The sequence below is a fragment of the Phodopus roborovskii genome, unplaced genomic scaffold (genome assembly GCF_943737965.1).
Source record: "Phodopus roborovskii unplaced genomic scaffold, PHOROB, whole genome shotgun sequence".
NCBI lineage: Eukaryota > Metazoa > Chordata > Mammalia > Rodentia > Cricetidae > Phodopus > Phodopus roborovskii.
The window spans coordinates 4,691,676-4,709,774 of NW_026126541.1; the positions used below are offsets into that span (position 1 = coordinate 4,691,676).

Below are 18,099 nucleotides of genomic sequence, written 5' to 3' on the forward strand. Positions count from 1 at the left end.
CTGGGGTCAGAGTTCAGAGGAGCTGTGTCTACCACGTGGGCTCCCCTTTCCTTCCAGGCTGGCCTGGCTGCTCTGGGGTGCACATCGTTTGACCCACCCCATATTTAAGCCTTTCTGAACCAGGACTAGTTGGCAAGAACATTTGTCCTCTAGCTCCCTGGAGCTCTAATGTCTCTCCACAGTGAGTGGCTCCTGTCCTTTGAGTGGCAGCTCTGACTAGGGGGAAGAATTGTGGCTATGGTGACTCAGATGCTGACATGCAGATATCTTAGAACACCCTGTTACTTCTGTAAGGCCTTGACCTCAAACTGGACTGACTGGTGACCCTCTGACCTTTGACCTTTGGATGTCTAGAATCAGACTTCCCTGAGCCTTGTCAGGAGCCTTGGATGCTTTGATGTGGTTGGTGGTCTGGTGCTGAGAGCTTAGAAGTTCTAGATGATTTTGCTCCAGAGCAGATATCAGCACACGGTGGCCTTTGTTTCAGATCTGGCTCATGGCCTGAATCTAGTTCAGGGCCTATTTCTATAGATGAAGTGTCTAGCACACAGCCACAGAGTATCTGACTTCATCTTGCTTTTGGTTGCCATTAGGCTGTCATGGTAAATTTGGGCACCTAACATAGAGACAGTGAGGAGGACAAAGCCTGAAATATTTGATCTGTTTCGTTAGCCAAATGGCATGATAATGGTTATATTAATATATAATTAATATTGACATATCATGTCATATATGATACATATAATGTGATCATTCTGTTAGCTCTGGTAGGAAAGTATTGTGATATAGAGATCTCAGGGATAAAAGTAGACTCATAGACCGCTGGGTAGGTGGAGGCCAAGGACAGTCCAACCACCCAGGAGTATATTCACGTAGAAATGAGCTGTAGATGCACAGATTAAGATACATGGGACAAGGTTAATAAATGGGTTATTATATTTTATTCTGGGAGAAGTCACTTATATAAGAAATCCATGACCTGCAAGTTCCCACTCCTAGGATCCACGCCCAGGCTGCTCTCAGTGACCCAACTGGAAACCAAGAGAGCATGAGCCTTACTCCCCCTCCCCCTTCAGGGCTGCACAGTCTGTGGCCACGCCCACTTGGGCGTGGTCAGTGCAACAGGTGAGGGTGGGGTGGATATCTCACTACAAAGGGCCACTGCTTTTTCTGCAGATATGACTATGAAGACATATATTTATAGGGCTGGGAAGACGGCTCAATGTGTAAGGTGTTTACTACATAAACATGAGGGAGTAAGCTTAGATCCTGAGCACCCTAAGTTAAAGTGGCGGGGTGGGGCTGGTGGATCAGGAGTAGGTATGGCCTAGGAGCTTGCTCTCTAACCAGTGTGGCTGAAACAGCAAGCTCCAGGGTCAGCAAGAGACCATGCTTCAACAAATAAGGGGGCGAGTAATGGAAAGACACTCAGCACACACCTGAGCCTCCACAGGCGGACTTGTGAGTGCATATGGGTGCATACACACACGCACACACACACAATTAAACATTTTTTAGTCCTTAAATGTATTTTATTCTATGTGGACATGCACATGCCTGAGTATTTATTTATGCTCAGAGAGCATTGGGTCCCTGGAACTGGCGATCCCCTATGTGGGTACTGGGAGCTGAACCCAGGTCCTCTGCAAGAGCATTGACCCCTTAGCACTGAACCATCTCTCCAGCTCCCTGCTTTCAAATAAGGATGCATCCCTAGAGCTAGGATCCAAATGCATACCAGGGTTTTGTATTTTTAACTATACGTCATTTGTCAGCATTAAAATGCACCTTGCATGCTTTTGAAAGGCTTAGCTCTGCCACATAGTTTTATCAGGCACTGTAACAATTTAAATTGTATTTCCCTCAGTGAGTGATCCCAAGGGCACTCTGTTTTGTTTTGCCTTTATGATTATCAGTAAGGCAGGCCAGCTCTGCCTCTCTTTGTGGTGCTCACCATTAGCTGCAATTACCGGGGACGGACTGCCTATCTGGTAACAACAGGTATGCAACACCGGTGGGCTCCAATACCAGCCTATTTTAAATTAAAGGTGGCCTGCCTCAGTGGGATCCTCCATCGAATTCCTTAGTAAAGCATCGTTGTAAAATCCTCTTGCTGTGTTCACAGAGAGATGCATGTGGGTCTACAGTGGGAGGAATTTCTCAAGTGGATTTGTCTGTGTGGTGGGCTCTCAGAAGAAACAGGGCGTGGCTAGAAGTCTGGGTATCACATACAAGGCATTTTAACTCACGCCATTTCTAAAATCATTTTTGCCACTGTCATTATTACCATTGTGTGATACTGCAGAGCAAACCCTGAGCCCCCACACTGGGAACACTCACTGTCCCTGAGCTACACCTAACTCTTACAGTTCTTCATCTGTGTGGGGCGTTATGGTACGAGCTATGGAGAAGCCTACATACTTGTAATTTTCAGAATGAAATAACTTGTTTTATTATTTATTTTATAAAGTAAAAAATACACTCACATGCATGCATGCATGTGCGTGCACACACCTGCACATGCACAGGCACACACATACCCCCCCACACATACATACACCCCCACACACATTCACACACTCATACCCTCACACGCGCGTGCGCGTGCGCGCACACACACACACACACACACACACATATACGCGCACGCGCACACACTTTTAGTATCCCCGGTCCTACTTAGATCTTGGGTTGAAGGTTTTCTAAAGGATATCCCAGTCAAGTCTTGGGAGTGTTTTCAAGAAGGAATTCAGGTTTGTTTGTGTTAAGCATCTGGTGTTTGGTTCCCCAAGGTGGAGTATAAGAAGGGTCTGGAAAGCAGTAGAGGTCACAGTATCAACTACTGTGAGACACCCCAGTTCAGGAGTATGAGCAAGATCTCAAAATTCACCAGTGACGTGAGTTGCTACCTAAGCATCTTTCTGGGCACATTTTGTGAGTTGAGCTTCTGGCTCTCCTGAGAGATTGTCTTTGTGACTGTATCCATGTGTCTTGGAGAACCATGCCCTCCTGGGTGCATGGTACCTTGAATTTTGGTTAGGAGTGTCTTCTTATCAAATGATGTCACAACCCCAACCTTCCCTGCTTCTCCATATGCGACTGAGGCCTCAATGTACTTGTGCATTCCATCTGTGTGCACAGTGTCTGTTCCTGGGTGCTGAATGCGAGCATGGGAGCCTGATGGAGCATGCGGTGGGTGGCCCCTCTCGCTATGACTGTGCTTCTGAGTTAATGTATAATCTCGCTTCATAGTCAGTCTGAGAGCCAGATAACAGTTCCCTATTTTACACATGACCAGAAACCAAATGCTAGAGTGTCACAGATTTGGATATCCTCAGAGAAGGTTTGAAGACATATTCATTCCATTCTGGCTCTCCTTTTATTTGATAAACAGCATTTAGGACATTATTCATTATTTACATGGTTGCCATAGCGATGAATTTTTTACATCATAAGATTTGACAAAGATCAGGTTCTATATTTCGTGTGTAACCATCCCTCTGTATCCACAGGGGATTGGTTCAGGACCTCCTTGGTAGATTTTACAACCCTAAGATTCCAAAGGCTCTTATGTAAAAATGGTGTAGCAATGGGGGGGCATAGCCTTCACATACACGTCAGGCCATCTCCCGAGTTCTTGTAATTCTCAGTGTATCAACGCTACATAAATCGCTTTTCTACATTTTTAAAGAGAAAGCTGTAAGAGAACAGCTCATACATGTCTAGTACAGACACAACCTTCTTTTCAAATATCTCAGTCTGAGGTTATTTGAATCTACTGATGTGGAGGGCTGACAGCATTTCGACAAGAAGGCAAGCCTGTGCAATGACTTGGCCATGACCACACTATCAGGACTTTGTCCACTGCCAGCTTCTCAGTCTCATGGATATTTGCATACTGGAAAAGTCTGGTACATTTAAAACTAAACGTGTAAAAAGCGAACAAACAATCAGTCTGCTTGGTGTTTCCCACGAGCCGTGTTCTCTGAGCTTGTCTGCCTGTCTTTCAAGTTCTTGTGCTCTTTTGAAATTTAAGTTGTTTTTTAAACGTTTGTATTTCCCCCCCCCCCCCCCAAGTAGTGGAACTGTGCTTAGTTTTAGACTTAGCTTACCTGCACCTAGTTGGAAAATTTTAATCAAAAGTTTAATATTTTCATGTAGAATAAGTATAAGGAAAACTACCAGACCCATCTGAGAGGCCACTATGAAGGAGTCGGTATGGACAGACGTATGCTCCACGCTCTCAAAGTTGGCAGCCTGGCCAGCAATGTGAGTTGTGTGTGTGAGGTTAAGGGGCAGTGGGAGTCAGCTGGTTGGGGCATGAAGAATTTGGCCAACTCTTTTAAACTCCCCTTTAAAAATATGTATGTTTTGATATGTAAAATCAGACCTTTAAATGTTAACCAACACAATAAAGAATGTCTAAGAACTTGTAAGGCTTTCGAGGCTCAGCTAAGCCTTGGTTAAGTCTCAGTTGAGTTTTTGGCTTGAAGGCTTTATTATAGTTGGTCCAATATGACAAACTGCTCAGCGACTGAAGGACACAGTTTGTGTTCAGTGTGATTCCTGTGTGAAACGCTGTGGGACCTCAGAGCTTCGTGACTTCCAGTTGCTTAGTTAGCTGGAAACTTGGTTTCTGTTTTTTCAGTCATTGAAGACACTCTGTGACTGAAAGAACCACAGAGTGGGAAGAACCAAACTCCAGGGGAGGGACAGCACAGCAACGCCTGCTCCCCCTTTAGAACCAAACACCAGGGGAGGGACAGCACAGCAACGCCTGCTCCCCCTTTAGAACCAAACACCAGGGGAGGGACAGCACAGCAACGCCTGCTCCCCCTTTAGAACCAAACTCCAGGGGAGGGACAGCACAGCAACGCCTGCTCCCCCTTTAGAACCAAACACCAGGGGAGGGACAGCACAGCAACGCCTGCTCCCCCTTTAGAACCAAACTCCAGGGGAGGGACAGCACAGCAACGCCTGCTCCCCCTTTAGCTCTATCCATCTGGTTTCACAGATACACAGATACCGGATTCTAAAGCCTGGAGGGAATAAGCGCTTAAAGAATACCGAGTTCACACTCAAACCATCCAAATGCTGGGCTTCCTCTGCCTCAGGGTGCTGACATTGACTGTTATAACCGGAAACTCCGGAATAAAAACTTTTTATTCGCTTTCTTAAAGCTTGCCAAGAAGCACGCTCATACTATACCTGTGTGCAAGTGCTCACTAAAAATAACAACAACAAGAAACCAACAAAACAAAACAAAAAAGGAGGGGGTCTCACAATTAAAAAGAAAGATAAAATAAATATATTACACATGGAAGCTGACTGATTTTGGACCAACTAAGAATAATTTCAATTAGTTAAAGGCTGTGTGAACGTAAACGTGTGAACATTATAATTTTTCTTTTGAGGTGATGAAAGTGAATTAATTCTGTTCCTAATTATGTTTTAAAAATATTTATGATATTCAGAAAAGGTCAGGGGAAATTAGAAGCTCATGTCTCTTCGCTTTGGGTTTCAGGTTGCCTACAAGGCTGATTATAAGCATGACATTGTGAATTACAACTACCCAGCCACCCTCACACCATCCTACCAAACAACGATGAAACTTGTTCCCCTGAAGGATGTGAGTCCTCTACTCCCCTTTCGTATTATGACTCGCTGTGGAGCAAAGCTTAAGTAGCAAGATGGGAAGGAAAAAATCCCACCGATATATAGGAGTTTGGAGGGACTGGGAAAGGGGCCTGCCCTTCCTCTGGGAAGATCATGCATGCATGACTTAAAAACTCACTTTCTGTGTAAAATATGGGTGATTCTGCTCTTGTCTTAAAAGCATCCTGAAGTTAACTTATCCTTGTAGAGTATGGAGAGTTAAATCTGCTGGATACATAATAATCATTCCACAGCAATGATGACCTGAAGAAATTAGAATATAGTATGCTAAAGATCAAGTAGGTGTAAGTTAAGAGTGAGTGGTAATGTTGGCTATACCTTTTTCTCAGGGTTATATTGGCAAGCATGGATGGAGAGGTGGATGGATGGATGGATGGATGGATCACTTAGTACAGGAATAAGCCTACTTATGGTTACACCCGAACAAATAATACAATTAATTAAAATTATTGTTTTGCCTCCACAATAATGTTATTATATGACATTTTAGAAAATATAGAAAAAGGCATAAACAAAAAGATAAAGTAATTTGCTCTCTTAAAGAAGAGTTGACCTCTTAGTTTTCCAGCAAAGGTGATCTTCAATTTACAATCTAATAAGTAGATAGAGCCTAAGCTCATAGGGCGTGAGCCATACCCAGGGTCATTGCTTGCTTGTGCCTGTGCAGAGTAAAATCGAAACATAGCATAAAAAGTGCTGCTACACCGCATGTCTCGGCAATCAGCTGGGACCAAGTCATGGCTAATATAGGTACGGATGCATCTTAACCTCCTTCTTCTTACTCTCTTGCCTCTAGTATGTATTTGAGCAAATTATTTCCAATGTATATTATTAGCATTCAGGAACTTTGGGAAGTGTTTTTTTTTTTTTTTTTCAAGAGAATTGAGAATTTATGGTCTTGCCATCTGGTAGCCTTAAAGGTGGTAAAATAGCCATGAAATGAAGTACAGCATGGGTCCTTAATTAGAGGGCATTCCTTTACATGGATTTTTATAAATACTAATAGAATTAAAATGGGACTCAGTGTTTAGCATAGAGCCTTTTCAGAATGTAGATTGAAGCCGTGGCCAAACGTTAATGGAACTGGGAGGATGTGATTAATCATGGAGTCTGTTAATTATGTCCTGCAGAGAAAAGTAATTGTGTTCAGCGGCATATTTAGTGCAGAATTATCAGGAAGGAATGTGCTATTTTGAAATTACAGTTTTGTGACATTTTATCATGCATAGTCCTGAATTCTAATAAGTTTCTATTATGAGCTGATAATTTCTTCCTTCTGAATTAGGAAGTCACAGCACTCTAATCTCATTAGTGGCTGACATTGAAATGACTTCACAGTCTCCAATCTTCTCTGTATACTCTGGACATACAAAGTTTTTTTTTTCTCCTTGAATTATTAATGAAAAAACACTTAAGTGATGGTCTGCAGGGTAGCCAGCTCTGTGCTGTAAGCTCTGCCGTGTCCATATGTGCTGTTTGAGATACAGATTTATCCGTCATTTGCTTGCACATGGAATACATTTCCTGGTCTAAACGTACAACGGGGAATCCTTGTCCGTCTGCAGTACTCCCAAGCACTCCAGGTAAACTGGGCTTACAGAGCAAACCCCCAAGGGAACAGCCGAGGACCAATTTGCCAGTTGGCCTGGGATGCCAACCACAGCTCTCATACTAGCTGAACAATAACTGTGGTTCCTCATGCTTCTGTTACCACATGGTAAGGTGTGGGTTACTGCAGGGCGACTGGGGGATTAAATATATTAGGATGTTTGGAGTTCTTGGAGCCGTAGGAGGTATACAGGAAGCACCATAACCGTGGCCAACTGATACTGGCAGGAATGGATCCCTTCAAATGCAATCAGGAGGCTACAAAAGTCAGGCATGGCGGAAGAGATCCGGGGATCCCATCTCTCTCTGTTGAACTGTTTGCTCCTAATGGATTCAGGGAGAATCGGAGGAGAATTCAGGGTCATTGTCTTCAATTTTGCACCCACTGGGGACCGCACTGGAAGCCAACTGATGGTCCTGACCTGGTGTATGCTCTGGAGGCTGGAGTTACCCCCATTCATGAGCCACTTGATGTGGGTGCTGGGAACCAAACTCTGGTTCTTGTTGAGACCTGTGCACACTCCCAACCATCTCTCCAGCTCCTCACTTGTTTTACAAAGCGACCCTGCCTCCATTTTCTCTGGGCAGAGAGATCTTGTGTTTGTTCTCAAATGCTGCTCTGGATTCCATTACCACAGTACTGTCAGATGCCATAGCTACCTTGTCCTTGCCAACACTTACTATTGCCAGTAACTGTGTGTGTGTGTGTGTGTGTGTGTGCGCGCACGCGCGCAGAAAGGCATTGCTCTGGCGGATAGCGTGAAGAAAGACGCACGCGTCCCGTGTTCACTGCTCAGTTACCTGATGACCTTGCATGCCCTACTTCCGTCTGTTGGCTTGCCACACCCACTGGTATCACTTAGGAGTTTCCATTCTTGTCCTAATTCCCTGAGATCCACTACACTAAATGGCAAATGACATTCCCTGTGCCTGCTTTTGCCTAGGTCAACTACAGGCAGAGCATCAACAAACTGAAGTACAGCTCAGTGACAAACACACCGCAGATTGTTCAAGCCAGAATCAATGCCCAGCAACTGAGCCACGTATGTAACACGTCCCCACCCGACTGGGAATTCCGCAATTGCGGTGAGGCCTCTGGGTAGCTAACCCCAAGGGTTTTACTTTTATCGATGCTGGGCAATCTACTTGCAGTCATGAAATGTTGCCCCTCCTTCCAAACATTTGAGTATAGGGGATGTCAGCATATGCAAGAGTAGAGTATATTGTATTGTACCAGCTTTGATTGGTAAATGTCAGTCAACTCACAGATGGCATTGCCGTCTCCATCAGTTTGCCATCTCCATCAGAAACCACCTGTCTTCCCGGCGCTGGTGGCGCAAGCCTTTAATGCCCCCACTCAGGAAGCAGAGGCAGGAGGATCTATGAGTCTGAGGCCAGCCTGGTCTACAGAGAGAGTTCTAGGACAACCAGGGCTACACAGGGAAACCATGTCTTGAAAATCCAAAGAAACAGAAGAAAGGAATCACCGTTTGTTTATCTCTTTTGCGCACATAAGATTTAAGGTGCATTTTCTGAACTGTGCGTTTGATAGCTACACATTATCAATTATTACTACCGATAATGTTGGGTGTTTTGTTTGTGTTTTTGATTACCATCGAGTGTGTGTCTAGCCTGCTTGTAGCAAACTTTCAGCACAGCAGCAGGTTAAAAATGTCTTGTAAACTCACACACTTGAATGTGCCTGTGAGCTGCTTCATTGTTTTATTTGGCATCTTCAATCTGTTAAATAAACCATCCCACCTAATTACAGGTTTCCTTATAGAGGGCCGTTCTCAGGAACCCCCTCTCAGTGACGGGTAATCAGAGGAAGGCGGGAGCCAAATGTTCTCCCCAAGGCTTTGCTCCTACCGTATACAAACCTTGCAGATGTCTTTTAAATCCAACAGGTTAATTACCGTGCTGACTACGAGAGAAACAAGCTGAACTACACATTGCCCCAGGATGCTCCTCAGATGGTCAAGGCCAAGACCAATGCCAAACTCTTCAGCGAGGTCAGAGCAAGGTGGAGGGAGCTCGTGCATGCGAGAAACGGTCCAATGAGCACGGCCAGCTTCCTCCCAAGGAAGGGTCTTTTTAGGGTGTTCATCACAGTAAATTTAGAATCTCATCATCTTGACACTTGGTCAGACCCTGGGGATGCTCTTTGCAAGACTGCTCTATGTTGAGGCCGTGGTTTCGGTGACAAAAGCGTGATGTGTCACGCGAGACAGCGTGGCATTAGCGTAGCTCCTACCCCTTGGTAGGATGGGTTTAGACATGAGACAGATGGATTCAGAAATCACAGTGGACTCTTTTTATCTCTGTGACCCTAGCAAATATCTTCAACTTCCTGCTCCTCAGTTTGTGCGAAGATTTGTAGTTAGCGCCTACAAAGCATGTAGGAAGGGACCACACACAGTAGCTGTTGCCAGGCAACATCAGTCCCGTGCATATTGGCAGTACCTCACCAGTTTAGGGTTTGTCTTCATGCTCCCCACCCCAACTTACCTTTCCAGCAGCCTAGAGAATGATAATGCCCATTTTGCGATTGCTTAGCCCTGGGCCAGAGAGGTAATGGCCCAAAGTCACAGGACCAGGCAATGGGGGTCCTTTCTCCATCCTGTCCCTTGTGAGTGGTACCAAGGATCAGTGAACTGTGCCAAAGATTACTGTGACAGTCTTGACGATACCAGGCAAGACTCTCCTGCACTCCAACAATGGTGGAAACCAAGCTTGCTTTAAAGAAGAAAAACCTCTCAACTTCCGACAGATGGCGGCCAGCCAGCGGGGAAGGCGGGGGTGGGGATGGGGGGGCAGCTCCCACTCACCTGTGTTTTTGTTTGTCAGGTGAAGTACAAAGAAGGCTGGCACAAGACAAAGGGGAGAGGATTTGAAATGAAGCTGGATGCCATGCCTCTGTTGGCCGCCAAAGCCTCGGGGGAGCTTGCTAGCAATGTAGGTTCCTCTCGTTGACTCAGAAATGTATAAGGAGTGGTTCCGATGTGATGCCAGCTGCCAGCTGGAAAAATAATGACTGTTAACATTGTAAACATCGCAATACTTTAATCTTCTCCGGGTTTGAGAAAGGTGGGGGGGGGGCTTTTCCCCCCAGAATTGTTCTCTTCGAACTCGTTACAGCCAGAGCTGCCTCTATAGCTACTCCCTTGCTCACGCTAGATGTTCTTCCTCCTCTCAAGATTAAATACAAAGAAGAATATGAAAAAACAAAAGGCAAAGCCCCGGGAACTGCAGACTCTAGGCTTCTGCACTGCCTGCTGGTGGCCGCGATGAGCAGTGAGGTAAACTCGCCCTGCCCCACCCGGCCCCAGACTGTTGTGCCCCTGGGCATCTTTCTCCTCCTTTGTACAGACTTGCACCCACAATGCTTTTCTTTCTGGGCTTACATGAGGAACGTGTTCGCTTTCTTTGTTTTCCCAAAGCGTGATGTTCTTTAAAAGTGTGAGGTGTATGGCCCCGAGGATGACAGGAGCTACTGATCAAGGCACACAGGCGCTTGAACACATCTACTTATGCCGCAGATATTTGCCGAGCAGTTACTATGGCTAAAACACTGCGAGAGATCCGGGAGCTATGAGAGCTGAGAGCTCACAAGTTCGGCTCCCCTCCCCCCGAGAACTTAGCACAGATGGGAGAGTGTCTTAGTCCACTGCCCTGCTGTTAAGACAGAATGCTAGAGATGGCGCTACATTAATAACAACTTGTTCTCGTGATAGTGAGTCCAGCCCCGCAAGAGGCGTTCATGAGGACACATTATCTGCCCCAAGAAACAAACACTTCTACTTGCCCCCCCCACCTACTGTTGAGGAATTACACCTCAATGTAATGTGGGGGCAAATCATATCTAACCATAGCAGAGGGGTAAACAATAACCACATAGTTTACTGTGATGATGCTCTGGGTGAATCCTGTGGTCATAAGCGTAGAGCGTTCAAGATATTTTCCAGGTAGATGGGGCATCCCAGACTCCAACCAACTTGAACACTGTTGTCTGTACATAACTGGAGACTGACATTGCTAATGCCACCCAGGAAAGGCATGGTTGCAGGGGCACTGGGAAAGGAGAGTGTGGCTGGAGACTCTTGTGGTCTCCAGTTATGTCTTCCGCCCAGTGCAAAGCATTCTCCAGGGACACACGCTCTGAGTTCCCGCTTTATCCCTCCCTAGCCAAGCCATGGAGCCAGGCAGCTCTGGCCTGCAGCTAAGCATCATTGCCTGACAGGCCATTAAGAGACCTCGGATGCAGTGAAGTAAGGGAGCTGGCGTCAAAGTCACTCGTTTAGACGTGTCACAGGACATGGGTTGTAAAGTGCATGCTCGCTCGCAAAGCATAAAGAGGCAGTAAGAGTTACAACCGAGCTTTGATTCAAATGGACAACTAATTGTTATATTTGAGTAGCCGCAATCCAAAGCCAATGGTGGCAAAGCCATACAAGAGTAGAGAGCTAGACCCCAGAGCTCTCACCACCTTGCATCACCATATTTCCTCACCGTATAACTGGTGTCAACACCACCATCACTGCTACCGGCAACATCACCACCACCCTTACCACCACAGCCGTCACAGCCAGTGCTGTCACCATCACCGCCGCCACCATCACCTTACTGATCACTAACACCATGAGCACATCCCCACCATCATCAGTCATCACCATTGCTTCCGTGGATACCATTCACTGTTGCCGTCCATCATCCTCACCGCCACCGCCGCCGCTGTAGTCTCGTCATTAACGTGTGTTGTCTGCACGCGGCGGTCCATTTTCTACGCACCTTTCTGCCCCTATATCAATATTCATCACAACAGTTTCCTTAAGGAGAATGAGCCCTAAGGGAGGTGCTTTCACCTTCCAGAGGCTGCCCAGCTGGCCAAGGGCAGGTCAGGGTTGAGTTAGGTTTGTTTGGCTCTGTAGCCCACGCTTTGTTTTGCCTCTGAAAACCTCTGAAGAAGGCATACATGGTGTCCTCTCCTGTGACAGCCACGCACAGGGTGAGTTTGGTAAACGATCCTAGAGAGACAAGGGGGTAGGAAGCAAGGACAGCGTGACCTCGGTGATAGTGACTTGGGCCGCCTTTGTAACAGGTGGTCTCAGGCAGAATTCGGCATTTCTGAGAGCCCGAGAGTCTCTCCCATACTTTCACATAGCTGCTACAAGAACAACTTCTAACCAGCGAGTCCTGTTCATTGCCTTCAAGGTGGAATATAAGAAAGGGTTTGAAGAGAGCAAGGCTCATTTCCACCTGCCCGTGGACATGGTGAACCTCAGGCATGCTAAAAAGGCCCAAGCTCTCGCCAGCGACCTCGACTATAGAACGAAACTGCATGAATATACCGTGCTGCCTGAAGACATGAAGACCCGATGGGCCAAGAAAGCCTCTGGGCTCCAGAGCGAGGTGAGTGTCCACCAGCTGCTGGCTCCATCGTGCACCTGGCCTTAGGTGCCCTCTCAGAGTGATTTGGCCTTGTTCGGGGGTCCATTGTGTAACACAGAGAACTAGGAAGAACTCTAGCTGCTCCAGGTCCAGGGAAGACAGGTGAGAGAAAGAGCCAATCAAGGTAGTAGAGACTCGGGATGGGGCGGGACTCAGAGCCCGTGTGAAAGTCAGGATGTACTGGAAACGACGCGAGTCAAGGAGAAACATGTTGGAAATGTTGGCCAGACAGTATGAGACATTGTTCTAGGTCAGCCCAAAGTGTTTCAACACTAAGGTAGAACCACAGCTCAATCACAAGGGGGACCCCATTGACTTTACCACCCAAAGAACCACCTGCTGAGGATAACGGCAGCAGCTTTCTGGGTTTTCCTGACTTTCCCATCAGCTCGGTCATGTCTGTGTGTGTCGGGTGACAGCTTGGTGACATTTCTCTTGCAGCTGCAGTACAAAGCTGACCTGGCATGGATGAAAGGGGTCGGATGGCTGACCGAGGGGAGTCTCAATCTAGAACAAGCCAAGAAGGCTGGACAGCTCGTCAGCGAGGTAACTTGCGTGTCTGCTTCCTGCAGGAAGCTTTTGTTTAGTTTTTTTTTTTTTATTGTTGTTTTCTTGACACAAGATCTCCCTGTGCAGCCAAAGCAGGCCCTGAACTCCAAATCCCTGTTTCTTCTTACCTGGTGCTGGGATTACAGACTTGTGCTACCATGCCCAGCTTCTTCAAAAAGAAGGAGTCCTGTTTAAAGTGGGTTTTAGAGACAGGGCTTTTCTGCGTAGCCCTGGCTGTCCTGGAATGTCTCTGTAGAGCAGGCTGCCTCTGCCTTCTGAGTTGTGGAATTAAAGGTGTGTGCCACCACCATGCTATAAGAAGTAGTCTTATCCAGGGAATAATTTAGTGTAGAAAGTGTAGTGTAGAATACAGACAGAGCAGCTGAAAGCCTGGAAAACTAAAAAGTGTCCCAAAATTCCCAAGATCACAAACTCACATCATGAGAGTTTGTATCACACATTAAATTATTGGAAACATTAGATAAAGTTGCCTTGAAGATATAGCTATCACAAGGTATATATGAAACATAAATAAATCAAAAGCAGAGTCTCATCCCAACACATACACACACACACACGACAAATATAGACACACACACACTCACACACAGACACATACAGAGACATACTTACACACACTTACTCACACACACACACACACACACTCACACCAACCAATGGGGAGAAAGTCCTCTGAGATCTGAAAAACTTTTCACCCCAAGAAACCAACCTGTGATGTCTTTCTGACACAAAGGGCATGGACTGGGGGTCTGGTATTCGTAGTGCATGTTTGCTGCACTCTCTGGAGACTTGGGCATGGTCACTACGCCGTGTGGGCCCTCTCCTCATTTGAAAACGAGAAGGAGAGACACTTCCAGGCCCACGAGAAGGCCCATGACCTAAACCTGTGCAACCGATTATGTCTTGGGGAGCTGCTTTGGCAGCAAGCAGAGGGGACTTGGGAAGGACATTGCATGCTGCAGTGTGACTATGTCAGGAACTTTGTTTGGGATCTTCAAGGGGATTCTTGCTCCTGGGCCAGGAGGGCTGAGCGGACACATTGCAAAGGGAAGAAAGAGCCGCCATTTATAGACACGCTAATTCAGTCCTGGTGTAGTTGACTGAGCACTCGAGTGTGTCCACTCACAGTGACTGCATTGGTCACTACTGTCCCGTGTGCACAGACGCTGTGGCTGTCATTCCAGTCTTAAACAGTTGCTTTTCCACTCACAAGCAGACCCACCCAGTCCTCAGAGCCTCATGTGCCTCGAGGACTCCCTGATAATATCTCACGCATCCCCAAGCACATGCTTTGTCATTTATCCTCATTTTCCACCTTACTTACTCTCATAGAAAGGTATATCTGGTTTTAAAAGATGCAAACCAGGAAAACGGCAGGGAAGGAGCATCACCTCCTTTGAGACCCGCTGAGATCTAGGTAGAGCAAGAAGAGCGCCATCTTGGATCCGAGTGCAGTGGGGGAGGGGGTCCAGGCAGTTGTCCTTTCTGTCTCAGAGACTTGGGTGTTTGCTTCGCTTTCTCTGTCCCCTGCTGCTTTGTAAGCCTTTGAGAGGCAGTGTCTTGTTTTGTTTTATCTCTTATTCTGGTTTTTGTTGTGCTCCAATATAGTAGAATGAACTCTCAGCTCCAAAGTAAGTGCTTAGGATTTGACCAGGGCCTGCACTAGGGTGACTGAGAATTTCCAGAAGCAAAAGGGTCATGTGACTTCCCTCAATTACATGGTGAGTTTTCCCATCTGACACAGAAACTAGGGAGGACAGTCAGCAATCTCTTTGGAATATTGTCCCTAGATTTTTTTTTTTTTTTTAAGACAAGAAGGGTTTATTTTTGCTTTGAGTTTGATGGCCCAGTCTTGTCATGGTGGGGGGCCATGGTGTCAGCAGCTTAGGGTTTATGGTCCAGTCTGCCACGGTGTCAGCAGCTTAGGGTTTATGGTCCAGTCTGCCATGGTGTCAGGAGAATGGGGCAGCTGGTCACATGACAACCACAATGGATTATTGTTATTATTACTGTTATAATTGATAATGATAATGTCTGGATCCATAGTCCCTGGGATGGTGCCATCACATTCAGGGTGTGCCTTCCCTTTCCATCTGAACCCATCTTAATAGCATGCCCAGAGGCTCTGCCTCCTGGGTTGACTCTGCATTTCAGCAGGTTGAGCGTCTTGTTGCCTGTGTTGGTGTGTGTGTGTGTGTGTGTGTGTGTGTGTGTGTGTGTGTGTGTGTGTGAGAGAGAGAGAGAGAGAGAGAGAGAGAGAGAGAGAGAGATTTTCTTCCTGCACTGGGGTCTGGTGCTTGTAGTAAGGCTTCCCTTACATCTGTGGTTTCCTTTCAAACGAAGAGGATTTGAGTGTCCAATATTTCTGTCACTGTTCGGTCCTCAAAATACTGGTTCTGATAATGGCACTAAAAGTTCTGGCGGCGCCAGCTCTTAGCTCCCTACACTATCGCTTCAACAAGCCACAGAATGAGGCCACGTTTCTCATCCACTTTGGCACCTCCAGTGGAAAAGCCAGAGGAAATAATCCCAGCAAAGACAAGAAGTCCCCGTGGGGAGACAGAATTGGAACACGTGAAAATTTGCCAAATAGTTACTGGCTGTGGGACAAAGACAGACCTCAGACCAAACAGACCTCAGAGAAACAGAATGACGTAGGACCCCGTGGCTTTGCTGTTCCTCTTTAATTAGTTCCTTGGAGTCATAGGAACAGCTCGGGCAGTGGTGATGGAGACTCACCAGTCCTGTATGCCTTGCTCTTCGGTGGTGTAGAAAGAATGTGGTTGAAGTATCTGTTCCACCTCAAGGTGACAGAGCCTCCTGCCTTGCTGTTACCGTTATGCAGCTGAAGGAAGGGTGTCTTGGGTCTGTTAAGTGACAGGCCAAGTCAGGGAACTGGAAAAAGGTGGAGTTGAGATTTGAACCTGCCTTTGTAGTTTTTACCAAGTTTGCCCCACTTCACCCCTCTAGTGTCAGACCTTGGCTTGGGAGATGCACCCTCAGTGTGCACAGTGATGTGCAGGGTTTGCTGAAAGGCACAAGACTCACCAGCCATCACAGCAAAAACAAAACAGGCGCAGAGGCAGGAGGAGACAAGTTCTAGGTTCAGTGAGAGACCCTGCCTCAAAGCATATGGTGGAGAGGGAGAGAGAGAGAGAGGGAGAGAGAGAGAGAGAGAGGGAGGGAGAGAGAGAGAGGGAGGGAGAGAGGGAGAGAGAGAGAGAGAGAGAGAGAGAGAGAGGGAGGGAGGGAGGGAGATGCCCAGGATTCCAAGACTGACCTCTGGTCTACATGCACATGAAGTCACACATATTTGTACGTGTGCTCTCTCTGTTTTTAGTACTTGCAAGAACACCCCTCCTCTCAAGGAAATGCTTGAGCCATTAAAAAGTACAAAAGTGTGTGTGTTTGAGCGTGTGAGTATGTGAGTGTGTGAGTATGTGTGTGTATGAATGTGTGTGTGTGTGAGCGTGTGAGTAGTATGTGAGTATGTGTGTGTGTGTGTGTGTGTGTGTATGAGTGTGTGTGTGTGTGTGTGTGTGTGTGTGTGTGTGTGCTGGAAGAGGGCATGTCCATCCTAACGCTACGGGGTACCTTTTCTTTGCAAATAGAGAAACTACCGGCAGAGAGCTGATGAGCTGAAGTTCACCAGTGTGGCTGACAGCTCCCAGATGGAGCATGCCAGGAAGAGCCAGGAGCTGCAGAGTGGGGTGAGTCCTGGGTTGCCCTCTCGACACCGGTTTGCTGTGTCATGGGCCTGGGATCTCTGCAGACAACAGCAGATGCTGCCCGGGCACAGCTCAGGAGTCTGGACCCGGCGGCGTGCCTCAGGCCTAAGTCTGCAGATCAGTCACCAGCCTCCCTGGTCCACACGGTGCTTCTCCCCCAGTCACTAAGATGGACTCACATGCCGCTCTTTCGCCACCAGGGTTTCTTAATCCCCCTTTCCTTCTTTCTCTTTGTTCTGTCCTTTATCTGAGAGTATAATTGTGGATTAACAGAGACTCATGTTGGAGGAGGATTTGCTTTTGGCCATGTGCTACTTGAGTTCAGATAAGGAAGTCGGGACAAGCAGCTACCATTTGTATGCTTTGCTAACCTCTGTCTACCCCAGAGCCACTCCGTTAACTCCCACCGCCTGCTCTGCCTAACCTTCCTTCTCAGGGGTTCAGCAGATGCTGTCCCGGCCCCCAGAGGGCTGTCCGAAGCAGGAGAAGCTATTGCTTACAAACACATTGTGAGGGAGGGGAGAAAGGGGAGAGAAAGCAGAGGTCTGTTTCCATAGATAGGCTGGCTTGGTCACTGCCCACTTCCTGGGGTCACTTCCTTCCAGAGTATGAAGGTTGATCGTGGGGTGCAGGAGGAGTGTGCTCCCTGCCTGGCCTCCTTTGGAGCCCTCTGGGTAGGGTGGTGGTGGTGGTCAATGTTTGATGTTCACAGTGAATGTAGACGACAATGGATTTGTGAGGACAGTGGTGATTCTAGGGAAGGGTGTGGGACCCGAAAGCCTGGAGGAGAATGTCTACATTGGTCTCTGTCGCTACACAGGGTTTTCTTAATGTCTGTCCTGGCATTACACATTTGCTTTTTTTATGTTTGCTTTTGCTTTTTGAGATGGGGCTCTTGCTCTATAGCCCAAGCTGGCCTCAAACTCTCAGCAGCCCTCCTGATTCAGCCTCCCTAGTGCTGGAGTTACAGGCATAGGCGTGTACTTACTTTAACTGACTTACAATATTTAAACTTAGTTATGAGGCATAGTATTATGATCTGATAAACAAACACAATGTATAGTGATCA

At 46.9% G+C, this 18,099-nt stretch overlaps 1 protein-coding gene across 1 annotated transcript in view; it reads left to right on the forward strand.

Moving 5' to 3' along the window:
- The window catches only part of Nrap (nebulin related anchoring protein), a 69,026-nt gene that overhangs the window by 18,116 nt on the left and 32,811 nt on the right, over positions 1-18,099 (forward strand). Inside the window, exons 12-21 of the mRNA XM_051199765.1 lie at positions 2,793-2,897; positions 4,162-4,269; positions 5,525-5,629; positions 8,229-8,327; positions 9,192-9,296; positions 10,132-10,239; positions 10,482-10,583; positions 12,496-12,693; positions 13,174-13,278; positions 16,914-17,012. Coding sequence (XP_051055722.1) covers positions 2,793-2,897; positions 4,162-4,269; positions 5,525-5,629; positions 8,229-8,327; positions 9,192-9,296; positions 10,132-10,239; positions 10,482-10,583; positions 12,496-12,693; positions 13,174-13,278; positions 16,914-17,012 — 1,134 coding nt within the window. The remainder of the gene's footprint in view (positions 1-2,792; positions 2,898-4,161; positions 4,270-5,524; positions 5,630-8,228; positions 8,328-9,191; positions 9,297-10,131; positions 10,240-10,481; positions 10,584-12,495; positions 12,694-13,173; positions 13,279-16,913; positions 17,013-18,099) is intronic.